The sequence below is a fragment of the Microdochium trichocladiopsis genome, assembly GCF_020744255.1.
Source record: "Microdochium trichocladiopsis strain MPI-CAGE-CH-0230 chromosome Unknown B0I36scaffold_8, whole genome shotgun sequence".
Classification (NCBI taxonomy): Eukaryota; Fungi; Ascomycota; class Sordariomycetes; order Xylariales; family Microdochiaceae; genus Microdochium; species Microdochium trichocladiopsis.
Window position 1 is genome coordinate 1,592,353 of NW_025763551.1, and position 12,928 is coordinate 1,605,280.

The 12,928-nt window shown below is 56.8% G+C and overlaps 4 protein-coding genes across 4 annotated transcripts; 3 read left to right on the forward strand and 1 right to left on the reverse strand.

Annotated features, from left to right (window-relative positions):
• Positions 1–666: 666 nt before the first annotated feature.
• B0I36DRAFT_352070 (transcriptional Coactivator p15-domain-containing protein) lies at positions 667–1,302 on the reverse strand (the record flags this gene model as incomplete). The annotated part of the gene is made up of 3 exons (XM_046157075.1): positions 667–906; positions 972–1,079; positions 1,135–1,302. The coding sequence occupies 3 exons, from the start codon at positions 1,300–1,302 to the stop codon at positions 667–669; spliced, it is 516 nt and encodes a 171-aa protein (XP_046009387.1).
• A 1,350-nt stretch (positions 1,303–2,652) lies between these two features.
• Positions 2,653–6,272, forward strand: B0I36DRAFT_330044 (PXA domain-containing protein). The gene has a single exon (XM_046154790.1). The coding sequence runs from the start codon at positions 2,808–2,810 to the stop codon at positions 6,072–6,074; it is 3,267 nt and encodes a 1,088-aa protein (XP_046009388.1). The 5' UTR covers positions 2,653–2,807; the 3' UTR covers positions 6,075–6,272.
• A 91-nt stretch (positions 6,273–6,363) lies between these two features.
• B0I36DRAFT_293947 (Hydantoinase B/oxoprolinase-domain-containing protein) lies at positions 6,364–11,057 on the forward strand. The gene is made up of 2 exons (XM_046151811.1): positions 6,364–9,100; positions 9,164–11,057. The coding sequence occupies exons 1-2, from the start codon at positions 6,789–6,791 to the stop codon at positions 10,941–10,943; spliced, it is 4,092 nt and encodes a 1,363-aa protein (XP_046009389.1). The 5' UTR covers positions 6,364–6,788; the 3' UTR covers positions 10,944–11,057.
• Positions 11,058–11,501: 444 nt separating this feature from the next.
• Positions 11,502–12,465, forward strand: B0I36DRAFT_330048 (uncharacterized protein). The gene has a single exon (XM_046154791.1). The coding sequence runs from the start codon at positions 11,708–11,710 to the stop codon at positions 12,314–12,316; it is 609 nt and encodes a 202-aa protein (XP_046009390.1). The 5' UTR covers positions 11,502–11,707; the 3' UTR covers positions 12,317–12,465.
• The last annotated feature ends 463 nt before the right edge of the window (positions 12,466–12,928 follow it).

Consider the following 12,928-nt stretch of genomic DNA (forward strand, 5'->3'; position numbering starts at 1 on the left):
CAAAGCTTAGGGAGGATGGTTCTTGAGAAGTGACCGCCTTGGGACTATGCACCAAAAAGTGGGCCACTAAGGTTTATTCGAAGTAAAGTACCAGCACACCAGCTTGATGACATTGTGCCAACAGGCGGGTGGAGTTGACTTCACCCGCATGTACCTGTTGTCTTGATAATGGGAATTTAGTTAGGGTCGTGTGATTTGTTGCCATCATCGAAATTGGGTATGATCATTACATCGAGTGGTATTCTCCGTCTGGGGAGACCACTGAGGGTTACATAAAAACGTGACTATCGCCACCAGATGCTGGAAATAGCTCCCAAGAACGTCTTCCTTCAGCACTACATAGTTGGCTCACATCTTCAATACATCGTCACTTTCCACAAGCCCTAGCAAGTACTTTGAGGAGTCTTTCGTGCGTAGTCAGGAACGTTCTCGTGCGGACTCCATTTCCTCGGACAAAACTCTCCGCTGCTTCAGCATGGTACAGTCCAGCACACTTCCAGGATCAAGCCCTGTGCTGTACTGTGGGCTAGTGTGATTGTACAGCGATGGAGCGGGTGTCTTTAGTTCTCATGACCGCGGTTGTTCTGTTTGACAAACTTCGACTTGGTTGAGGCCGCCGCGGTCTGGGGAAACACAATTCTGCTTTGTGGAAAGATGGAAACGAAATCAATCGGTGTCATCGTCCTCATCGCTTGTCGCCTCGATGTTGGCCTTCTTCACCTTTTTGGCCGGTTTCTTCACGAGAGGTGCAGCACCCTCTGCCTCGTCAGAAGAATGTGCAGTGTCTTGCGGTGCAGATGCTGCTTCCGCCTCAGGCATTTCATGGCCTTGCTCAATGAGCTCGGCATTGAGACTGGGGATTGCCTTGACCAGGCTGGCATACTGCTCGAGGGAGAGGGAAATGCCCTGTCGAAAGACCATTCGCGTCAGTTGTATGTCCAACTAGCTGCCTCTGGAGGGCACAGCATTACCTTTTTGCCAGGTTTTAGGTCGCCAGATGCATCAGTGTAGTACTCGCGGATGTTGATGAGGGTCTTGCCCTTGAAGTTGGATATGCCGATCCGTCGATTGGCGGAGAGCTGGTCTTGTTGTCAGTTCATGCCCGTGACTGATCAAGGGCGAGACGCAACGTACTGTCCAGAATGAGTTGCCTTCATCGTCCTTGCCAGAAGTTGCGGATGCAGTCTTTGCCTTCTTCGCCGGCTTCACAGCGCGCTCAGCCGCCACATCGTTGCCAGTGTCGTCGTCGGCCTCGTCGAAGCGGGCCCGTTTGAGGCTCTTGGCTTTCTTGAAACCTGCCATGTCTTGCGACGTGTATCAGGGAGGCAGGTGGGAGGGAAAGCAGAAACCATCCAGGTGAAGTGAATCGTAACTAAAACCACAGGTGTGCAAGGCAATCCAGTCGCAGCTGTTGTCGGAGTCGGGGTGCAGGACGGCGTCGAGCTGGCAGGAACCACCCGCCTAGGGATGACGTGGGGGGGAATGGAAGGCGCGTTTGCGGCTGCTTGGACGCGTTAAGCCGTGCCCCTACAAAGTAAGAGGCATGCGCACGTGCTACTCCGCGCTCTAGCTGGAACTGCCCGCACCCTGGACTTGAATGACTAGCCAGTCTCGCTTTGGCCTTTGCAAAATGATTGTATCACTTGGGCATCCTCTCAGACACCATCAATCATTCGGAGCTCGTAGACGCAACAACTACGCGTTCTGCGGGATTCCCCCATCAGGTGCTGAACCAAAGCAGCTACCTAGGTACTGCGTGGGGAATTGGGATCTCCGGGTGAGCACGCAGAGCCCCAATCCCGCGACAGAATTCCAAGCTGGCTACACTCCAGGTGCTGCCTCAACCTTGATGGCGACACCGCAGATGATGGCTGTGAATCAAATTTCTCAAAAGGAGAGCATCTTCGAAACCATGAGAGCCAAGATGTTAAGGCGATGGTGGTAGCACAGATGTTTCCGGCGGGGGTCGGCCCGGGGGCGTCGTGGCTTCTAGACCTGCTGGAAGCTAATTGCCCTTCCAGGGACCCCTGGAACGACGGCTTACCCGCAGGTCTAATCTTAGTCTTCAGGTCCTCCTGCCACAGTCACCTCGCATCGCCTCGTCAGCGCGGAGACCCTCGAGAAAAGGCATCCAGCGCGGCTGCAGATCAGATAAAGCTGGGCGTTAGTGGCCGTTGCTAGACCCTCAAGAGGCGTTTACCACGCCGTCGCTTCGTGAGCGCAACACTGTTGGCGCCAGCCGTACTGTACCGAGCTCGAGGTTGCAGCTCATTGTCCCCTGCATGTAGAGTGCCACCATGGCGGGGACCCTGTCTCCTGGGTACAACTAATTAATCTGTGAGAATGGACAACGCTGGATGTGGGACAAGCAATGCGTGCCCAGAACATGAAGGCGGTCCGTTCTCAGGAATCGTCCTAGCAGTTGCGCGTCAATGTGGATTGACTCCCGTGCCGCAGCAGGCGATGATCCATGCCTTCATGGTTGTGCCGACTGGGCACGAAAGGTAGAGTGCTGTCAACCATCCCCTGGCGCCAGGGGTTAGGGAGTACCTCCTTGGGCCATTTGTTCCACCCCAGCGCAGCGTAACTCGGCTCCAGACACATATCCATCTGCCCCCTCCGCATTTGACTTCCACAAGCACTCCCAGCAAAAGATCCAAGAGCAACAACATCAACAACACTTAGCGCCCGGCCAATCCTGTAATCCTTACCACTGGATCACTTGGCCACGCCAATCTTTCTAGGGATGTGCTCTAGACACGCGACGCAGTCCTCAACGCCAGCGACATCACTCGGACCATTTCGAAATGAGCCAGTCTGCTGAACATGCCTCTTGTGCTGCGACGCAGGGGGTCCTGCCCAGCGATGCAGAGCAAGCAACCCAACAGCCCGTTACTTTAAACGCTTCGCACGACGTTTCCGACAAGACCAGTTCAGATTCCGCCAATGCAGCAGCTCCGCTCGAACTCGACGGCGACAGTCATGTTGCGACCAAGGGCGCAGCCGCCGGCAGCCAACCCGACGATCTCACCACAAAATTGCTGGACTTTCTGGCAACCGCGACACCGGAAATGCTCGGCGGCGTCGCAGTCGGATGCGCTGCCTTGACGTATCTAGTACTCGGCCAAGTCGGGCTGCTGTTGGTAGGGGCTTTTGGTGGGATAGCGGCGTTTGCAACATTAGAGCGAAACAATCCGGAACTATCACGAGCCGTCCGGGGACAAAAGGGACACGACTTTTTGGAGACGTTGCTTGAGACAGCCAAGGCAAAAGTGTCCAAGGACAGTGTTGCTGAAGAAGCAAACGACGACAGCTCGACACTCCGCTCCTTCGATGACTTCCAGCCCGAAACACGAGACGCGCTCAACGAGTTTGTGGACGCCACCGTCCGCGACTATGTCAACTGGTGGTACCACCCCATAGTGCCCTCGGATAAGTCCTTCGCGCTTTCGTGCCGAAAGACGATGACTTCGTATATCCTCGCCATGTCGAACCAGCTGGGTCGAAAGCGACCCGCCGACTCCTTTGTCGACTTCCTCACACACTCGTGCTCAATTATAATCGTCTTTTTTTCGGAGATGGCCAATGCCTACAACGAGCTCTCAGTCGACAGCAATGCAAGTGCGACTGATGCTATCTACAATTACCTGTCTACCAACACAGATTCGCCGTTGTCCAACCTCCTGAACCAGAAACAGCAAGCTGCGAAATTCAAGATGGTGGCAGAAGATCTGTTGACTTTCCTTGACAAACAGTCGTACGATTGCGAAATGGTACGCGTGTTCATGCGGGAGATCATGGCGACCATTGCGCTAGAAGGGACTCTCCAGACTTGCTCAAAAGCCGAGTGGATCAACGCCTGGATCGTCTACCTCTTGGAGTCCGGTGAGACTGATCTGTCTCAGGCGATCGACGAAGCTATCGAGCAGAAAGCCTTTGGCGATATCGATGGCAACGTTGGCAATATTGGGTTGTCCAAGGGCAACCGCAATTCTTATGATATGGATCGAGCACGTCGGAAAGAACAGACACACAAGAAGAAACTGTCCAAAGCAGACGAGGAGATGGAGCGAGCCATGGAGGAGATGAAGCGATTAAACCAGATGATCGCCGATGCCGACCAGACCAAAAATGGCGACACGCCAAAGTCGAGTAGCGAAGCACCTTCGGCCATGGATGATGTGCCGCCACTCATGCCTCCGCGCCCTTCGGTTGAAGGAGGGATGATTTCGCCCCGAGAATCGCAAGATCATTCAGTGTCGTCAAGGAACAGTGGCATCAGTACGATTGGCCATAGTCAAGGCTTCAACGATGCAGCAAGTCTGCCGAGCCAGCAATCTCAAGAAATGGAAATGGCAGAAAGCCCTCCTCCACCACACCAGGCGTTCACGAGTTTTGACCAATTCGTCCCACCTGCTCAAGAGGAGCCAATGGAGGGCGAGGCCCGGAAGCCGATTGCGCCGCTCACCTTGCACAATGCCAGCATCACTATTCACGACGATATTGGCAACGAGAAGGGTCAACTTCGGTCAAAGCCGACTTGGGAGTATCTCATTCAGATCGAGCCTGCCTCAAATCAGCATTCTGGGTGGATGATCATGAAGACATATGCACAGTTTGAGGCCCTGCATGAGAGCCTGCGACGGATTGCCGCAATCTCCGGGTCTGCAGCCTTTCTGGAGGCGCATAGCACGTTGCCAAGTTGGAAGGTACACACCAGATCGTCCCTTCGCGGAGAGATTGAGCGCTATCTCAGCATGGCATGTGTCGAGAAGCCCTTAGCCGAGTCAGAAGCTCTCAAGCGCTTTCTCGAAAAGGGCCAGACTGGTCGGATGCCAGCTAACAGGGGCTTCTCTTTTGAATCAGTGGGCAAGGGGATGCTCGACGTCCTCCAGAACGCACCCAAAGGTGCTCTTGATTCAGGCAAAGTCGTGGTTGGGGGAGTCACAGGTGTCTTCGGCAACATCGGTCTCGGGCCGCGACGGTCCACCAACTCGTCTAACAAGACACTTCAAGAACCAGTCGCACCAAGCCCACCACGAAGTGTCAGTCCACGTCCACTTTCGTTGCCGGTCCTCCCACGGATGGAGAGCGGGCCTCCTGCAGCGAACGGAACGGTCAGGGCGCGAGACAGCATCGACAGCCAGCATTCGGTCATATCAGTACAGCCGGGCAAGATGGCTCCCATGGAGAGGCGCCCGAGCACTCAGGTCGATTTGGACACCGACGTCACTCAACATATGCGGGCGGATCGCTGGGACATGAAGTCACCCAGCACGAGCAGCAGCAGAGTCCACAGCCGTGCCTCCAGTATGGCCGCGCGGAGGTCGCCATTGAGGTCTCCATCTGAGACCAGTCTTGCGAACCTTAGGCTACCGCCTCTGCCGACAGAAATGTCCGACGATTATGATTCGCCGATCACAATGCGCCATAGCTTGGATGGCTCACGGCTGTTATCTCCAAGGACGCTGAGCAACAGTCCGAGCCATACTTCGCTCCACCGCGTGTCGGCTTCTGTGCAGGAAGATAAGCCGCCGCTACCTTCAAGGACGCAGAAGCGCATTCCCAAGCAGCACGTCCCACTCACAGAAGCTGAAACCCGCGTGGCGGTCGAGCTGCTTTTCGCCGTCATTAACGAGCTCTACACACTCTCATCGGCATGGAACATCCGCCGGACGCTGCTGACGGCCGCCAAGTCTTTTCTGTTACGACCAGGCAACCCATCGATGAATTCCATCCAAACGCTCATTCAGCACTCTCTGATTGACACAAACACCACGGATGATGGCATCGCGGCACACATACGCAAGCTTCGCGAAAACACCTTGCCAACAGAGGAAGAGCGCGCAGCATGGCCAGCCGAGATGACGGCTGAGGAGAAGGAAGAACTCCGAGTCAAGGCCAGAAGACTTTTCATTCAGAGCAGTGTACCTGGTGCGCTGATGGGCATCATGGGCCAATCAGCGACGAGCGCCGCTCTTGGGCGTGTGTTCGATTGCCTGCAGATCGAAGAGGTTGCACGTGGCCTGTTCTTTGGCTTGATGCTGCAAGCTGTTCGTGTCATTACACACTAATGAGTACAGAAGAGTGCTGGCAGGTCCAGCAGGCAGCGATGCTAAAACGACTGATAGAAAAATAATGAATGACGCCTGGAGACCACAGAGGCTCTGCGTACGACTAGCATATGTGCAATAATATAGCCCTGTTACCGTTCTCGATGAAGCTCGTGTATTCCAAAGCCTCTTCAAAGTAGGGACAATGCTCTCTGGGCGATGCGGGTTGTCCGGGAACGCCCTGGGACTGGATGCGGAGATCCTCACAGCAAGCAGCAACCACAGTCCGATAAGCAGCTCCTAGCCTGGCGGGGTACTAGACGCAAGTCGGAGCCCGTGACCCACTAAAATGACGGAGCTCTACGGATGCGCCCCCGTTTATGCGGTTCAACAACGACGACATCGGCGGCAGATCTCGAGATGTGTACTCTCGTTACACGTGGTCAACTCACGAGAGTAAAGATCCTCTATTCATCCATATTGTTTACCACCGGAACTCAAAATACTCCTCAACTATAGTTGTGTCACATTTTCAGTCCCTGATCACTCAGCAGATACCTTCCCAGCGGGCACATGCGAATTGCAACCTTGGAAATCATTGGGGCTTCCTCCACCTGACAAATTGGCACCACAAAAGACGCCAACACTGATGAAGTGGGATTAGTAGCCTCTGTGCCACCCCCTTTACTTATTTCTGTCGCATTTTGCATCGGGTCAACTTGCCTTTAGTCCGTCATGGCCCCAACCGAAGCGTCCGCCGGTAGTGCCGGCCAGGATCGTGGTATCAGGATAGCCATCGACCGCGGCGGCACATTCACAGACTGCGTGGGTACGCTCAACGGCAAAGACGTCGTTATCAAGCTTCTCTCCGAGGACCCGGCAAACTACGACGATGCTCCGCTTGAAGGTATCCGGCGCATAATGAGCCATTTCCTGGACAGGGACATCCCCCGTGGGGAGGCTCTCGACACAAAACAAATAGAGAGCATCCGCATGGGAACCACGGTCGCCACTAATGCCTTGCTAGAGCGCAAGGGCGAGAAGATTGCTCTTGTGGTCACTCAAGGATTCAAGGACTGCCTGACGATTGGTAACCAGAGCCGGCCCAAGATTTTTGATCTGGCGATCCGAAAACCAGATGTGCTCTACGAGGAAGTCGTTGAGATAGACGAGCGCGTCACACTCGAGGACTATGCAGAAGACCCCGAGCGCAATCTTTCCAAGTCGGACGTAAAGGCCAGCACCGACGAGGCCAAAACAGCAGACCTCGTCATGGGCTTGTCCGGCGAGGCAGTGCGGATCCTGCAGCGACCTGAAGAGCAGAGGATCAAGGACCAGCTGCAGGAGGTCTACGACAAAGGTATACGCAGCATAGCCGTGTGCCTGATGCACGGCTACACGTTCCCGGACCACGAGGCTCTCATCGGCAAAGTCGCCCGTGATATTGGATTCGAGCACATCTCGCTGAGCCACGAGCTCATGCCGATGATCAAGCTCGTCTCCCGCGCCACGAGCGTGTGTGCGGACGCGTACCTGACGCCCGCCATCAAGAAGTACATCTCGGGTTTCCAGAAGGGCTTCGCGGGCGGCCTGGGTACGCGCAGCGTGCTCGAGGAGGCGGGTAGCAAGGGCGCGCGGTGCGAGTTCATGCAGAGCGACGGCGGGCTCGTCGACGTCGAGAAGTTCACGGGCCTAAAGGCCATCCTGTCCGGCCCTGCGGGCGGCGTGGTGGGCTACGCCATCACGAGCTACGACGAGGAAACCAAGGTGCCCGTCATCGGCTTCGACATGGGCGGCACGAGCACGGATGTGTCGCGCTATGGCCAGGGCCGATACGAGCATGTCTTTGAGACAACGACCGCAGGTGTGACCATTCAGTCGCCGCAGCTCGACATCAACACCGTCGCCGCCGGTGGTGGCAGCATGCTGTTTTTCAGAAACGGGTTGTTCGTGGTCGGGCCGGAGTCTGCGGGTGCGCATCCCGGTCCTGCGTGCTACCGGAAGGGAGGACCGGCGGCGGTCACCGATGCCAACTTGTTCCTGGGTCGCCTGCTTCCGGAGTTCTTCCCCAAGATCTTTGGAAAGAACGAGGACGAGGGCCTGGACCTTGAGGCGAGCAAGAAGAAGATCCAGGAGCTCGCCGACCAGATCAACCAAGAGACGGGCAAGAACATGAGCCTAGATGAGGTTGCGTACGGCTTCCTCACAGTGGCCAACGAGGCCATGACGCGACCAATCCGTTCTATCACCGAGGCAAAAGGGCACGACTCCTCCAAGCACCGCCTCGCGACGTTCGGCGGGGCCGGCGGCCAGCATGCGGTAGCCATCGCCGAGTCCCTGGGCATCCGCCAAATCTTGATCCACAGGTACTCCTCCGTGCTGTCGGCATATGGCATGGCGCTAGCAGATGTCGTGGATGAGAGGCAGGAGCCCGACTCGACGGTGTGGAAGGACGAGGGATCCGTGGTGGACGACCTGAGGACCAAGATGGACAAGCTCAAGGAGAAATCACGCAAGGCGCTCAAGGACCAGGGCTTCGCCGACAACGAGATCGTCTTTGAGGAGTACCTCAACATGCGATACCGCGGTACCGAGTCTGCGCTGATGATTGTCAAGCCCAGCAAGGAGGACGCGGACAAGAACTTTGACGGACAGGAGTGGGCCTTTGGCAGAGCCTTTGTCCGGCACCATCGATACGAGTTTGGCTTCACGCTGGATGAGCGGGACATCATCATCGACGATGTTCGCGTGCGCGGTATCGGCAAGAGCTTCACGTACAAGGACAAGACGGTCGATCAGCAGCTCAAGCAGGTGAAGCGGCAATCTGTCGATGATGGCAAGCGTCATAGCACGTCGCAGGTATATTTTGAGGGAGGCCGCCTGGACACGCCGGTGTATAAGCTCGAGGACTTGGCTGTCGGCGATGAGATAGAGGGCCCTGCCATGTTGGCCGATGGCACTCAGACGATTGTCGTGACGCCCAAGGCCAAGGCCATGATTCTGGAGACACATGTCGTGATTGACCTCGAGAAAGCAGGCAAGGATGAGTGAGTCTTTCATTAACCCTCCATATGTTCAAGACAAGAGAAACTACTGACGCGGACCGGTAGCTCTCAAAAGCAAGGCGCTGCAGACCGGGAAGTCGACCCCATTATGCTGAGCATCTTTGGGCACCGCTTCATGGCTATTGCCGAGCAGATGGGGCGGGCGTTGCAGAAGACCAGTGTCAGCACCAACGTCAAAGAGCGTCTGGACTTTTCCTGTGCCATTTTTGACGCCACGGGTGGTCTCGTAGCCAACGCCCCTCACCTGCCGGTACACCTGGGCTCCATGTCAACATGTGTTCGGACTCAGGCCAAGATCTGGGAGGGCAAGCTGAAGAAGGGCGACGTCATCATCTCGAACCACCCGTCGTACGGAGGTACACATCTTCCCGACATCACGCTCCTGATGCCAGCTTTCAACGAAGCTGGCGACAAAATCTTGTTCTATGCTGCCTCGCGGGCCCATCACGCAGACATTGGCGGCATCACGGCCGGAAGCATGCCGCCACACTCGCGCGAGCTGTATCAGGAGGGCGCGGCGATCAAGAGCGAGAAGATCGTTAGCGAGGGCAAGTTCAGCGAAGAGCGCATCACCGAGCTACTGTACAAGGAGCCTGCGCAATATCCCGGGTGCAGTGGCACCCGCTGCCTGGCAGACAACATCAACGACTTGAGGGCGCAGGTGTCGGCGAACCAGAAGGGCATCTCGCTCATCGAGGGCCTCATCGGCGAGTACGGAGAGGACACGGTGCAGTTCTACATGGAGCACATCCAGCACAATGCCGAGTCGTGCGTGCGGACGCTGCTCAAGCAGGTGTACAAAAAGTTTGAAGGCAAGGACTTGTCGGCGGTGGACTACATGGACGACGGCAGCCCGATCCGGCTCAAGGTGACGATTGACCCGGACAAGGGCGAGGCCGTGTTCGACTTTGCCGGCACCGGGCCCGAGGTGTATGGCAACATCAACGCCCCCGAGGCCGTGACGTACAGCGCCATCATCTACTGCCTGCGGTGCCTCATCTCGGAGGACATCCCGCTGAACCAGGGCTGCCTGAAGCCGATCCACGTCAAGATCCCGCCGCGGTCGCTGCTGTCCCCGTCCACGGGCGCCGCCGTGGTCGGCGGCAACGTGCTCACCTCCCAGCGCGTGACGGACGTCATCTTCCGCGCCTTCGAGGCCTGCGCGGCGTCCCAGGGCGACTGCAACAACCTCACCTTTGGCTTTGGCGGCAACGTCACGGGCGAGAAGGAAGTCAAGGGGTTCGGCTACTACGAGACCATTGCTGGCGGCTCTGGCGCGGGGCCGGACTGGGAAGGGACCAGCGGCGTGCACACGCACATGACCAACACGCGGATCACGGACTCGGAGGTCTTTGAGCGGCGGTACCCAGTGCTGCTGCGCGAGTTCAGCATCCGTGCTGGGTCAGGTGGCAAAGGCCAGCACAGCGGCGGCGACGGCGTGGTGAGGGACATCGAGTTCCGCATCCCCGTGCAGGTGTCTATCCTCAGCGAGCGCAGAGTGTATAGGCCGTATGGTCTTGCTGGTGGCGAGGACGCGCAATGTGGGCTGAATGTGTGGGTGCGGAGGGTGCGCAAGGAAAACGAGACGTCGGAGAATGGGGGCGACGACGACGACGAGTACGACGTGCGGCACATCAACATGGGCTCGAAGAACAGCGCGCCCATGAACCCCGGGGACCGCATCATCATCAACACGCCCGGTGGCGGAGGCTGGGGCAAGGCTGGCGAGGCGAAGCGCGACAAGAGATTCGGGCAGAGGGACCATACTGACTCCTGGCGCAAGGGCAGCCATACAAACCGCGAGGACACTGCGCTGCAGGCGTAAAGTTAGGGTGGGACAGGATGTGTTGATTGTGCTCTGGGTGACCTGTCAGACTGAGTTTCCGTAGCATGGAGAAGGGCAATAGCAAATACGCAAATGGAATGTGGTTTCGTGCAATGGTGGATTCCACACCTTTATTGCTTTGACAGACGACCTGGGGCCGAATGAAGGCACCGGCGCGGCGTCTTGCGTGATGCTCCGGGGTAGCCGAATCTGCATTTGCGAGGAGTTAGGTTGCCCAAGACAGAGACAAGACGAGGCGGTCGAAAGTCCAAGTCTGCTTTTTGTTACCCTGTTACTGTGGTTGTTGTCCCAAATCATCGTGATCACGCATGGTAAGATATATTTGACCGTTGTAGCATAAACAGCAAAGGACCGTTGCATGTGGTTTGCAGGCGCATTTGTTGTTGATGGTGTTGTTGTCTCGTATTATGGAGAAGGAAAAAGAGAAGGGAAAACCGTCACTAACCGCCTGCCACGAGTTCTTTCTACCATGGCAAACAAGTCCTGTGCGTGCTCCCCTCCCCATGAGACATTGATCTTTTGCCACTGGCTTGCATTGCGAGCATCTGTATATATCAATGTGACGGCGGCCTTGGATCATTGCGCGGAAACCATTTACCTATACTGCTGATCCACCGGGCGAAGACACTTATACAAGAACAACGAGGCATTTCACCGACAGCGAGGTGAAATTGCACGCAACACCGCTAACCTGGACTCTTATCACGACTCACAAAGCCACACCGACAAGACCGATTGGTATCATGCAGCTCCACAACCTTGTCTTAATCATTGCCACCATCCTGGCCGGGTCAACGAGCCATGTAGCTGCTGCAGTCGTATCGATGGAACAGCAGAGCAAGCACCATGATGGCAGTAAGCGAGGGCTTTCAATCACACCGAAGCGCACGACGACCATGACGACAATGTCGAGCCACCTCGACTCTGAGACCCAACTAGCTTCCCCACAAGCCCGTGACGTCGACGGTGTCGACGACTTCTACCGTGAGATCGGCCGCCTATCCTCGTCGACACAGTGCTTTCCCGAGGCCAGACTCATGGACGAGGGCGATACAGACCTCACGATTCAGGACCTGCGCAGCTGGGCATACCGGATCAAGCACGGAGAGCAGCACTTCCAGCATGGCGAGATTGAAGGCTTCGTGTGCACGACGCGGGCGGACCTGACTTACGACCTGCGGCACGTCGAGCGGGCCGTATACGAGATGGACCTGCTCTGCGGGCCGTACGTCTCGAGCCAGTTTAACTATCTGGACCTGAACCTCGTCGTGGCCAAGGGAACAGGGACACACAAGCCGAGTAGGAACTGCAAGGATCTGCAGGTGGCCAAGCTGGATCTCGACTTTAGGTGAAGGATGTCCGCAGGCGGTGGTAGAGTTAGTTGGTCGACAGCCAGTAGTGTCCGGCGATGACCGGCGGAGCCATTGTGTGGCGTGACTCCCTTGTCTGGGGACCAAGCAGAGAATTCGACTCAGTAAAACAAAAGTGACCAACCAACTCGCGGCCGTGCGGCGAATGAAAGGAATCCGTGTGTGTCCTTTGGGTGTTGCGGACGTTGTCGTAGGGCGCCGGGGTGACCAGGCCAGGCGCCCCCGGAGGTGCTGCCGGCGCACGCCGGGGCGCGGGGCAGGCCGGCGGCGTCGAGATGCAGATGCAGATGCAGGATCCCCGGGCGGCGGACAAGTGTCGCTGGTTATAAAGCCGGCGAGTGACTCAGCCGGGCTGCGCAGGATTGAGGATGGTGATCATGTCTGACAGCAACGAGCCAGAGGAGAAAGCGGACATGCGCCAAGCGTAAGATACTTACCAACCTGGATGAAAGTCTTACCTCAGTCTGGTCCCTTCTGATCGCCCGCCGCTCCTTCCCCGCCGTGTTCTGCCTAGCTCCGCCTCGACACCGTGGTAGCCTACCTTCGACCTACCTAGGTCCTTACTTCACGTACCCACGTCTTGCTGCCACTGGA